General features: G+C 50.8%; 1 protein-coding gene across 1 annotated transcript in view; it reads left to right on the top strand.

Moving 5' to 3' along the window:
• The window catches only part of CASQ2 (calsequestrin 2), a 68,456-nt gene extending 65,988 nt beyond the window's left edge, over window positions 1–2,468 (top strand). Inside the window, exon 11 of the mRNA XM_015410079.1 lies at window positions 2,040–2,468. Coding sequence (XP_015265565.1) covers window positions 2,040–2,192 — 153 coding nt within the window. The 3' untranslated portion in view covers window positions 2,193–2,468. The remainder of the gene's footprint in view (window positions 1–2,039) is intronic.
• Window positions 2,469–13,191: the final 10,723 nt, after the last annotated feature.

Here is a 13,191-nt window from a genome sequence, read left to right as displayed (position 1 = left end):
ACACTCTATTCATATCCCATAGGAACACTCATCAGATCCACCTCACACCAACCAAGTGCTTTTCTTCTAGTGCAGAGAGAAACTGTGGGGAAAAATACCGGAAGGGGGGGCAGCTTCAAGGAAGCAAGCTGTGGGCATGGCTGGAGGAGTGTTACCCTGAGACCCTGGGGGAGCACGTGTATGTGGCCATTCGTTCATACACACACACACAAGAGAAACTGTGGGGAAAAATACCGGAAGGGGGGGCAGCTTCAAGGAAGCAAGCTGTGGGCATGGCTGGAGGAGTGTTACCCTGAGACCCTGGGGGAGCACGTGTATGTGGCCATTCGTTCATACACACACACACACACACACACACACACACACACAACTCTAGGCCTCTTGGGACCCAACCCTTTGTACACACAGACTGCAGATCGGTGCCATGTTTTCCCATAAAGTAAGGAGACCATTGCTTTCAAAGGTATTTTCAGGTGGGCAGACCAAGCTGGGTGCCATAGGGCAAGCTAGACTGGAGTCCAGTAGCCCCTCAGAGACCGTGAAGGTTTTCGGGGTACGAGCTACCGAGAGCCAAAGCCCCCTCCATCAGATATGAGTTTCACGTTTAGTTTAAAGTTCAGTTTCAGATACGAGTTGGAATGTCACGGATCTCCATTCCGACTCGTGGCTGACGAAGGGAGCTTTGACTCTCGAACGTTCATACCCCGAAAGTCTCGTTGATCTCCGCAAGCTGTGGGCATGGCTGGAGGAGTGTTACCCTGAGACCCTGGGGGAGCACGTGTATGTGGCCATTCGTTCATACCCACACACACACACACACACACACAACTCTAGGCCTCTTGGGACCCAACCCTTTGTACACACAGACTGCAGATCGGTGCCATGTTTTCCCATAAAGTAAGGAGACCATTGCTTTCAAAGGTATTTTCAGGTGGGCAGACCAAGCTGGGTGCCATAGGGCAAGCTAGACTGGAGTCCAGTAGCCCCTCAGAGACCGTGAAGGTTTTCGGGGTACGAGCTACCGAGAGCCAAAGCCCCCTCCATCAGATATGAGTTTCACGTTTAGTTTAAAGTTCAGTTTCAGATACGAGTTGGAATGTCACGGATCTCCATTCCGACTCGTGGCTGACGAAGGGAGCTTTGACTCTCGAACGTTCATACCCCGAAAGTCTCGTTGATCTCCAAAGGGCCGTGGGATTCGAATCGAGCTCTCTTAGCGGGGCTGATTTTTTATTAACTGCAGAGGGATGGATGGAAGACAAGACAGACGGGGAGTTTAAAAGGCAGCAGGAGCCCTGCACCCCTTGTGCTTAAAAAAACAATAATAGAACTCCTTGATTGGGGCAGACCCAAAAATGGGTCTGAAAGCCATTACGTTCTCCTTGCCCTCCCAGTCCCATTGATGCAGGGCCGGTTCCAGGTTTTGGGGGACCCCCTCCCCTCCTCTTTGGTGTAGTGGTTAAGTGCACGGACTCTAACTTGGGAGAACCGGGTTTGATTCTCCACTCGCAGCTGCTGGATGACCTTGGGCAAGCCACAGTTCTGTCAGAGCTGTCCTTGAAAGGACAGTTCTGGAAAGAGCTCTCTCAGCCCCACCTACCCCACAGGGTGTCTGTTGTGGGGAGGGGAAGGGAAAGGAGTTTGTAAGCCGCTCTGAGACTCGTGAGTGAAGGGTGGGGTATAAATTCCATCTCTTCTTCTTCTTCTTCTTTTCTGCCTCCCACCAGGCACTCATGCCCTCTCACCCACCTGCGTGCCTCCCCCCTGCTTATGTATCCTTCCCTCATCTGCTCACAAACACTCCTACTGCCCATGCTCACAGCCGCCTGAAAGCCTTTTCCCAGTGGCACCAGGCAGGGAGCATGGGTGGTGGAGTGCTAGGAAGTGAGCGGGCATGGGGGCGCAGGCAGCAGTGGGTCCCTGCCAGAAACCTTGGGCCCCGGCAGCTGCCCCACCTCAAGGTATGCTGACGCCGTCCCTGCCGTGCTGAATGCGGAGAACATTCTCCGCCCGTCTTTCTGAGTGACCTTGTCTTTCAGGCTGACAGTGTTTGGATGGACATCACAGATGACGACGACCTTCCCACACCCGAGGAGCTGGAGGACTGGATCGAGGACGTCCTCGCTGGGAAGATAAATACCGAAGACGACGATGTCGATGAAGATGATGACGATGATGACGACGATGACTAGGGAGAGTTCTCCATGATTTGTCTTTGGACAGTACACCTGAAGCATGGCTTCCCCTGAAGGGAAGGAAGGCATCCATCGTCCATCAGGACTTCTGAAGGCTGTTTGTGTGGGTCGTTAAGGACTCATTGCCCCAGTTCCTTTCCTTTCTTTCCCCCAAGTTCTCCTTTTTCTGGCTGCCATAAAGTGTTCACCAAGCATAAGGTATACTGGGATGAATAAAAAATGGTGACTGCTATGCCCCTCTGATACACTTCCCCTTTGGGTCTCCTTATTGACAAGGACAAGAGAAAGAGATTGGCTCTTTCACAGAAGCACACCTGGGCTGAACAGGGCTTCACAAGGCGGTGGGAGCTCCTTCTACAGATCTTGGGGGGGGGGGGGCATACCAAATCAGAGCAAAACACCTGCTTTGCTGGCAGAAACAATCCCTTTGCAGACCAGGGCCGGTAAAAACTGTACAGGTGTGCACATTTTCGTGCATTTTGGGGCACTTCCTGCAGTTTTTAATCACCTGCTCGTGCCAGCTACATCAAACTGCCTTAACTATCATGAGCCTCACATCGGATTCCAGAGATCACATGTCAGAGAGCAATATCTCCTGCAACTGGTTAAGTGTGCGGACTCTAACCTGGGAGAACCGGGTTTGATTCCCCACTCCTCCACTTGCAGCTGCTGGATGACCTTGGGCAAGCCATAGTTCTGACAAGAGCTGTCCTTGAAAGGGCAGTTTGTGTCAAGAGCTCTCTCAGCCCCACCTACCTCACAGAGTGTCTGTTGTGGGGAGGGGGAAAGGAGTTTGTAAGCTGCTCTGAGACTCCGAGTGAAGGGCCAGGTATAAATCCAATCTCTTCTTCTCCCCCCCCCTTCAATGAGTAAATTAGGGCGAACCTAAATGTTACTGTTTTTGCAGAGGTGAGGGCAGCTCCTTTCTTCTCAATGCGGGGAAAAGAAAAAGCAGCTAGACTCTTATTTCAGTCAGAAAGCGCAGGACGAAATAGGGTTTCACATCATTTTAGGTAGGCAGCTGTGTTAGTCTGTAGTAGCGGCAGCACCATAGCCAGGAAATTTTCTGGCCGGAGGATTTGGGATTTGGTCACGTTATTAGTGATGTCACCACAAGTGACTCTCCTCCAAGGAGACCCAAAGAGGAGGCAGCCAAGTGGCAGTGCTTACTGCCATGCCGCTTGACTGCCTCCTTGGCTCTACGAGCAGGCGCAGACACAGTGAGACACCAGGGCAGGCTATTCTCTAATGGCCCACCCTGGCGCTTCACTGCGTCTGCACTTGTACGCCAGCCAGCAAGTTGAACCCCTAAGACTTCTCTGAGAGCTCTTGGAGAGCTGACATGCTGGCTGGCACAGACGCCGTGAGGGCGCAGGGAGGCACCCGGCTGCTTCCTCTTCAGCTCTCCTCAGAGGAGAGTCACTCATCACCACATTGGGGAGGGCACGAGCCCCCCCCCCAAAATCCCAAATCCTCCGGCCAGAAAATCTCCTGGCTATGGGGCTGCCGCTAGTACAGACTAACACAGCTACCCACCTAAAATGATGCCGAACCCTATTTCGGCCTGCCCTTTCAGATTGAAACAAAAGTCTAGCTGCTTTTTCTTTTCCGTGAGCCGAGTTGCTGGCTGGTTGGAGCTGGGGATCACTGGGGACTTGCTGGCTGGCTGGAGCTCCCCTTAATTGATAGGGGGTGAAGCCCCTAAAGCCCCACCACTGTCTATGGCCCTGAGTAATGGGCCAAGGTTCAAGTCCAGGAGCACCTTAAAGGCGAATGAAATGTAGCAGGGTATAATATGACCCAAATGGTCTCCAAATTAAATTTAATTATACTAAATGGATCAGTTAAGGGGGACCGCCCGGGTCAATTTTACCTTTCAGGTAGGAACAAAACAATCCACAATAGATTATATTTTGGTTTCTCGAGATATGCTAATCAGCGATCTCCAATTTAAGGTAGATATAAGACCGGAAAGTGATCATTGCCCCCCGAATTTCAATTGGGAAATTGAAGTCAAACATCTAAATTACAATAAAAACTTGAACTATAAGGACGAGGTAGCAGGAGGTAGACTGAAATGGAGTAGCACACTCAATAAGAAATTCATCTCTTGGACACATTCAAAAGAGGGCAAGGCACTTTATTATAAGATAACAAATTCCCCAAAGGAAGAGGACTCTCCCTTAAATTTTTATGCAGAACTTACCTCTGAACTCAAACCACTGCTAACTAGATCTGGCAATTACCAACCCAGTGGAAAGGTAGCAGGGTATAAGCTTCCATGAGTCAAAGCTCACGTTGTCAAATAAAAGCGAGAATTTGTATCAGGGTCTGCTCTGGACAAACTCAGTGCTCTTGCAGCTGTATTTTAGTGGCTGCTTTAAAAAGAAAAAAGCTGGTCACGCCACTCCCAGCGTCTTATCGAATCTGGCCCTCACTTCATGCTCTGATTAAACAGGGGAATAAATTAGTTGGCTCCTGGATGAACTTCAGCCAGAACTGGTTACCCCCCTCCCACCCCCACCCACCCATCCCACTTCTGACTTAAGTGCAAGAAATGTGCACTCTCACACACATACTTTCCCCTTGCTGGAAATCATGGGGAACTGTAGAGATCGTAGCTCCTTTGCCTGATGGACAATACCTCTGTAAAGCAGTGGAAAAGGAAAGGTGAGGGTGTCTCTGCCTGCCCTTAGGCATATTCAGGTGGAACATGAGAAAAGAGGTCCTGAAACTCCCAGGTCTCAACATGGGTGAGACCTCCGGGATGAAGCACAAGGTCCCCCCCCCCCAATTTGGACGGTGTGGAGCAGCTCAAAGGATCGTCCTGCTGACAGGGGTCATTTCGTAGAAAAAGAGCTGCAGGAGCTCATTAGCATAACTCATTTGCATACGCCACACCCCCTGACATCACCAGAGGTGTGTCAGAAGGCAACACCCACCACTCAGGCTCCACTGGACTGTTTTGGATTGCTAGCTACTGGGGGGGGGGATGTGCAGATCTGCCCTCACAGAGGAGGGAGAGCTTCTACCTGAATAAAACTTGGTCCTAAAGGTGCCACTGGACTGTTTTGGACCGGGGGGAGCTCTGCAGCTTACCTGGCTGCTTCTTGCTCTGACTGAGGGCTGCTGGGAGCAGGGGGCGGGGCTTGTTGCATGTGCCCACCCCCTGGGCTCTTTACTGCCAGAGAGCTGTGCACTCCTGCAGGAAATGACCCCTGGTCCTGCGAGAACCCATCCATGGCACCCCACCCCCCCAGCAATAATTAATTGGCCACTGGCTGCAGAATCCTTCGTAGAAAACGATCTCTCCCTGAAGGAGCATCCCTTTTCTGACAGGACAAAATCAACCCCTGCAGGGTCCGGATCCGGTCCGTGGGTTGTTTGTTTGACACCCCTGGTTTAGTGGGATCTGAAACACAAAGACTAACATTTGAAGCCTAGAATTGCAAAGACAACATTCCAGATTTTCTAGCAATTCTCATTAAAAACATCTTTCTTTACGTTATTTCTAGTGTGCCTTTCTCAGTAAGTGGAAATCCATGCGATCAATAGGGTGAGACACCTAGTAAGCAATGACAGGTGGCCATTTTCATTTTGCTGAGTTCTTACTGAATCAAACACAACACTATATTTCCCCTCAAAGAAATCTCAGAGAACAGCCTGATTAGGCACAAGGGGAAAAAACACATGCCACAAAACAAATTCCACAAAATCTCTGATTCCGTTTATTTCAAGTTAACTGTACAAAATATGCAAAGTGTAAAATGGCCCGCAGGGCTTCCATTCCAGAAAGACCGGCAAACAGACACGAGAACCCAGGTTCATTCCAAACACTCGGTTACACTTGGCACCCAGTGCGTTCAATGGCATGGACAAATAGGAACCCACCCAGCTTTCTTCGGTACACAATTAGAATGGAAACCAAATTATTTCACACTGTGTATTATCATTGGCATTAAAGTTGCGTGTGCAGAAAAGCTGTTCCATCTTTTAAAAAAGAGAAAGAGACTACCATAATTTAAGACCGCTTGTGCATAAAGAGTTGTCAGGCCGAACGGCGCACAGTGATCGGGAAAAGTGCTCAAGATGAAGTTTCCAGCCCCCAACGCACCCTCCTGCTGGATTAAGGAACTGACGAGAGGCACCGTGGAGGGGAGTCCAAATACTTCCGTGTTAGATCTATGGAACCGAGAGGCCCACAGGAGCCCAAGTGCGGGAGTGTGGCTTCCATAGGACACGATGCTGGGAGAAAGCCTGGAGACATCTGGACAAGACACCCGGAGAAGTTGACGCTGTTGGTCCACGGGACAGACGACACTGGCAGAACAGGCCGCTCCAGCACACCACAGCAGTTATGTTTGGGTCCATTCTAAACGGGGACTACAACGGATGTTCGCTAGTACATGAATGCTACATGCACTAGATTAGACACCCACTAAGGTGCACTTATATGGAGCTGCGGTGGCTCAAGTGGTTAAGACGCTGAACTGCAGGCTTTGGAAGGTCAGTAGTTCAGCAGTTTGAGACCCGAGTGTGCCGCATGACGGAGTGAGCTCCCGTCTCTAGGTCCAACCTAGCAGTTCGAAAGCAAGAAATTGCAAGTAGAGAAATACGTACCGCTTCGGTGGGAAGATCACAGCATTCCGTGCGCCTTGGTGTTTAGTCATGCTGGCCACATGACCACGGAAACGTCTTCGGACAGCGCTGGCTCTTCGGCTTTGAAACGGAGATGAGCACCGCAACCCTAGAGTCGGACTCGACTGGCTTTCGAGCAAGGGAACCTTTACCTAAGGTGCACTTGCTAGCATTTGGTGAGAGCCAGTTTGGTGCAGTGGTTTAGGAGCGCGGACTCTAATCTGGGAGAGCCGGGTTTGATGCCCCACTCCTCCACATGCAGCTGCTCGTGTGACCTTGGGTCAGTTACAAGTTGTCTCAGAGCTGTTCTTGAAAGCTCTCTCAGCCCCACCTACCTCACAGGGTGTCTGCTGCAGGGAGGGGAAGGGAAAGGTGATTGTAAACCGCTCTGAGACTCCGAGTGAAGCGTGAGGTATAAATCAAATCTCTTCTTCTTCTTTGTGTATCATGTTTAAATAAGCTAGCACCAGCTACTTGGTTCGAGTGGAATCAGCAGCACACCAGTGAATAACTCCTTAAACCCAAAGCTACTATTCCACACCGTTCGCAGTAATTTGGTCATTCAAAAGAGGAGGGGGAGTTGGGTACGTGTTATGCCTTCACAAGAAAGGGGCTGGCACCTAAGCATGAGTGTTCCTCGCTGGGCTGAAGCCATTTCTCCACAAAGTACTGCTCACCATAACAGTAGGAGCAGGGATGTGTCGGTTCACAGAGATGGACGCCTGACCCCAAGACTGCTTCCCAATCCCAAGACAACCCTGTGAAGCCTGGAGAAAGGGGTGACCTGGGCCAGATTTCGAGCACGACTGAGAATTCTTAAGGCTAGTTCACCTAGGATTATCAATGCCATTACTGGCTGACATATCCCAGTGTGTGTGGCCCTCGGACATGAGCTGTTGCTATGTGAAAGGAAGAACCCAGGTAAGAAATTGCTGTGTGTGTATACGAAGCAGTATTAGGAAGAAACAAGTGCCAACAGCACGTGAATTCAAAACATGCACGTTCCTGAACACTGTGACCGAACTGAGAACCACACTGCCTTCCACTGTCCAAACATCAATCTGCAAAAATGTCAATTGTATTTGCTTTGCAACAAACAGGTAAAGGTAAAGGTTCCCTTGCTCGAAAGCCAGTCGAATCCGACTCTAGGGTTGCGGTGCTCATCTCCATTTCAAAGCCAAAGAGCCAGCGCTATCCGAAGACATTCCGTGTTCATGTGGCCGGCATGACTAAACACCAAGGCACACGGAACACTGTTACCTTCCCACTGAAGTGGTACCTATTTATCTACTTGCAATTTCTTGCTTTTGAACTGCTAGGCTGGCAGGAGCTGAAACTAGAGATGGGACATGGGAGCTCACTCCATCATGCGGCATGCTCAGGTCTCGAACTGCTGAACTAACGACCTTCCACAGCCTGCAGTTCAGCGTCTTAATTACTTGAGCCACCGCAGCTCCTAACAGACAGGAGGAGATCCCAAAAGATAAGACTATCAATGGCTACTAGCCATGGAGACTATAGGGAACCTCCACATTCAGAGGCACTAATCCCGGAGTCCCAGAGCCAGATGGCAACATCAGGGGAAGGCTTTGGCCTCTATGCCCTATTGTTGGCCCTCCAGTGGAACTGGCTGGCCACTGTGTGAGACAGGAGGCTGGACTAGATGGACCACTGGTCTGATCTAACAGGGCTCTTCTTATGTTCTTAGGAAGGCCTCAGTCTCTCTGCCTTGTTGTTGGCCCTCCAGAGGAACTGGTTGGCCACGGTGTGAGACAGGAGGCTGGACTAGATGGACCACTGGTCTAATCTAGCAGGGCTCTTCTGATGTTCTTATGAAGGCCTTGGCCTCTCTGCCTCGTTGTTGGCCCTCCAGAGGAACTGGTTGGCCACTGTGTGAGACAGGATGCTGGACTAGGTAGACCAGTGGTCTGATGCAGCAGGGCTCTTCTTAGGTTCTTAGGAAGGCCTCAGCCTCTGTGCCCTGTTTGTTGGCCCTTCAGAGGAACCGGTTGGCCACTGCATGAGACAGGATGCAGTGGACCACTGGTCTGATCCAGCAGGGCCCTTATTATGGCTTCCAAAATGGGGTGGTTACATTCGGACAAGGACCAGTGCACAAGGAGCATCTTTTATCAGTTTAACACGCTGAGTCATGTGACTATACAAAGAGAGGCACACAGTTCTGTAGGCACGCTGGAGCCATACTCCTCCATGCAGATGTACACAAACTCCATAACATCACCCCTCCACGCAAACAAACAAAACAAAACAAAACTGCTGATCAGCTTTGAGTCTATTCCTATTAAGAACGCAGGTAGCCAGAGGGGGAAAACACTCTTGGAAGTACAGCCCCAAGTCTGAAAATATCAAAGCAGTGTCAGTAGAGCCAGTTTGGTGTAGTGGTTAAGTGTGTGGACTCTAACCTGGGAGAACTGGGTTTGATTCCCCACTCCTCCACTTGCACCTGCTGGATGACCTTGGGCAAGCCATAGTTCTGATCAGAGCTGCCTTGGAAAGGGCAGTTTCTGTCAGGGCTCTCTCAGCCCCGCCTACCTCATAGGGTGTCTGTTGTGGGGAAGGGAAGGAGTTTGTAAGCCCCTCTGAGACTCTGAGTGAAGGATGGGGTATAAATCCAATCTCCTCCTCCTAGATGACTGACACCTGAACTCCTTCCAGGGCTTTGGAGATTTGCTTTCTGGCTCTCCCGACTCACGTGAAGATGCTCGAGTATACTGTGCTGGTGACTGATGAAGAACAGAGCCAGCCGTTTGGAAGCCTGGCTAATACTAAAAGAACTGAGAAACCGTCCCGGACATTCTTGGGTTAAGAAGGGTTCCAAATCTCCATGCTGCAAATAGGGGACGTTTTTACTTGCAGGGTGGGGATGGTTTTCGCAGGGCCAGGGCTCCCGGGCTACACTGGTCGTGACTGTCTCAGGAAACAGTCGAATGGGTGTGGGACACAGAGACATCCTGTGCCAAGTTCTGCTGGCCCTCTGGAGGGCCGGGCTTGGGAATAACACTGCGGTTCCTGGATACAGGCCACTAGCTCTCTGTGGGACCCCCAAGCGTGTAAAACCTCCCCAAGTACTAACACCGGTGAGAGTCAGCCATGCCAATTCTATTACACATCGACTGCACAGCATTTCCAGCTTTCCCCCCTTATCAGTCAGGGCTTTGTTTGGTGTGGTGGTTAAGTGCGCGGACTCTAATCTGGGAGAACCGGGTTTGATTCCCCACTCCTCCACTTGCAGCTGCTGGATGACCTTGGGCAAGCTGTAGTTCTGATAAGAGCTGTCCTTGAAAAAGAGCAGTTTCTGTCAAGAGCTCTCTCAGCCCCACCTACCTCACAGGGTGTCTGTTGTGGGGAGGGGAAGGGAAAGAAGTTTGTAAGCCGCTCTGAGACACCTTTGGGTAGTGAAGGGCGGGATATAAATCCAATCTCCTCCTCCTCTTCTTCTTCTTCTTAAAATCAGTTTATGAACTCTGCATTTGTTTCAGGTCTCTGGAATTGAGCCATGTGAACTCATCTCCACCAGGGTCTGAGAGGGAACGCCGAAAGCGGCAGGAGGGGTTTCCTTCTTCCCCACAGTGGCTGCTACATTCCCACTGGCAGAGTGGTTTCTTGCGCGGCCAGCTTTGTGGCCCATTTCGGGCACATTTTAACAATGGTCCGCTACGAGTTCACGACCTCCACGTTAGGTAGACAGAACTGCTGGGCCTTTGGTGTTCGCAAGGGAAAAACAGAGGCACCAAAAGAAGGACAGGTGTGACTTGCCTACAGTCGCACCAACAATCACAGTGATAAATCTGCAACGGATAAGAAGAAAGTGTGGGAGTTCCAGCCCCTACCAAGCCCTTTGCAATCTCAGGAGGACGCACAGCACAGTTGAGCGAGAAGGGCGGAGGCTGAAATGATTACGGTATCAGAAGAGGAATCAGCAGAAAAGAGCAAGAGCCCAGTAACACTTTAACTCATGAAAGCTCGGGGGGGGGGGGGGGGAGAGGGGGAGTGGAGGAGATTGGATTTATACCCTGCCCTTCACTCAGAGTCTCAGAGCGGCTTACAAACTCCTTCCCCTTCCCACAACAGGCACCCTGTGAGGTGGGTGGGGCTGAGAGAACTCTCCCGAGGACTGCCCTTTCAAGGACAGCTCTGACAGAACTATGGCTTGCCCAAGGTCATCCAGCAGCTGCAAGTGGAGGAGTGGGGAATCAAACCTGGTTCTCCCAGATTAGAGTCCTCGCACTTAACCACGACACCAAACTGGCTCCCTAGCTCCCTAGCTACACCAAACTGGCTCCCTAGCTCCTACCCTGCCACAAATGTTGTCAAGTCTCTAAGGTCTCCTGGAGTCTTGCTCTTTTCTACTACTAGAGACAGATGAACAAGGCTACCCATCTTGGTCTATTTCCATAGAAGAGGAATCAGGTGTTCAAGTGAACACACACTGATTGGGGAGGGGAGGTCCATTTCCAGAGGATGCAGACTGGGGCCCTGTAGCACATCCAGAGAAACCCACCATGATGTTACATGGGTCTTGTGCATGCTGAGATGCTCACAGGCATTTAAGACAAAGAAGAAGTATGAAGACGCTTCCTGAGCAAAGAACATTTCGACTTCGGGGAAGTCGGGGAGAAAAAAAAAAGAGGAGAGGCTTGCTGGTGCTGGAGAGAAACTCATCTGATAGGCTCCCTTTGGCTCTGGATGGGCACGAGACTAGGGCCAGGTGGACGGATGGTGTCGGGGTCTCCCCCCCCCCCAGCATACTCCCTCTGGTTTCAATAGTTCCAGGCAAAGCACGTTTTGAGTGCAGCGACCCCACTGCAAGGGTTTCCCCATAGCAGGCCTGTCGCAATGAAGGCACTTGCAAAGGGTTTGCATTTTGGACCGTTACAAATTCTCTAATCCCCTCCCCACCCAAGTTCTAGTTTAATGAAAAGAAAGGGAAGGGAAGGGACACCGCAACGCATTAAATAAAACATTAAACCAATTAGCGGGACACGGCCGGCAGGGGGAACATCAAGGATTTCTATCCCAAACCACCTTCCTGTGTGTTAATTCTTCACCCAACATGGCGTCTCTACGTAATGCCCGTGGAGGAAAAGGGGGTGGAGTCCATAAATCTCTTTGGTTTTACAGAGGGTGGGACTTGGGATCCAAGTCTACCTTACTAGTTAGCACGCACCTGGGATTCCAAATTTACGTTCTAGACACTTCCTTAAAGAGTGTGAGCCAGAACGTTTTTGGCCTGGGGTGTGAGTCTTTTTTTTTTTAAACTGACATTCCCACTCTGTGCTCAGAATACACTGTTCTGTCGCTTAGCTCATCCGCCCTTGAACACATGAAGATGAATCAGCCCCTTCATCTATCAAGGACCACCTTTTTCATAGAAAAAGAGGTGCAGGAGCTCATTAGCACAACTTATTTGCATATGCCACACCCCCTGGCATCACCGGAAGTGTGTCAGAAGGCAACAGCCACCGCTCAGGCTCCACTGCTGTTTTGGATTGCTAGCTATTGGGGGGGGGGACGTGAAGATCTGCCCTCGCAGAGGAGGGAAAGCTTGTACCTGAATAAAACTTGGTCTTAAAGGTGCCACTGGACTGTTTTGGACCGGGAGACTGGGCTGCTTCTTGCTCTGACTGAGGGCTGCTGGGAGCAGGGGGTGGGGCTTGTTGCATTGCATGTGCCCGCCCCCTGGGCTCTTTACTGCCAGAGCTCCACTCCTGTGCGCTCCTGCAGGAAATGACCCCTGCCTACACCCATTCCGGTCATCTTTGGAGGGCCTTCTTCGGGTGCCCCCACCTTCTGAGAGGCAACCTGGAGAAATGACCTTCTTTTGGAGGCACCAGGTTTCGGAACGCTCTGCCCAGAGAGGCTCATCTACCCCCTTCTGTTGCCGTCTTCCACCAGCAGGGTCGAGGCATTTTCATTTAATCTGACCTCCCCTCGGTGATCTCTCCTTCCTGTTTTAATTGGGGTTTTAAAAAATGTTTTAACTTATGTTGCAACTGCTGTTTTTAAAATTGTTATTTTGCTATGTGTTTTGCTTTACTAGCTGCCTTTGTGTCCATTAAGAGGGCAGAAAAACAGGGTCTAAATTTTGTTAAATAAATAAAATAAACAAATATCATCCACTCAGACTGGCAAAGGCTCTCTCCAGGTGAAGTCTTTCGCGTCATCCCTCCTTGTGCTCGTTCGGAGGTTCTAGCAGGGGAGCGCAGCTATCGTATACTCTTGACCGGAGAACGGTACGGTACGCTCCTTCTATCTGGGATGGTCGTCCTCTTCGACCGAATGCACAGCTTCGGGAGGGATGCACATGGAGCGGGGAGGGAGGGCGGGGACAGCCGCG

This window comes from Gekko japonicus, unplaced genomic scaffold, assembly GCF_001447785.1.
Source record: "Gekko japonicus isolate JY-2015 unplaced genomic scaffold, Gekko_japonicus_V1.1 scaffold170, whole genome shotgun sequence".
Lineage (NCBI taxonomy): Eukaryota > Metazoa > Chordata > Lepidosauria > Squamata > Gekkonidae > Gekko > Gekko japonicus.
This window is presented reverse-complemented; position numbering and strand designations above follow the sequence as displayed.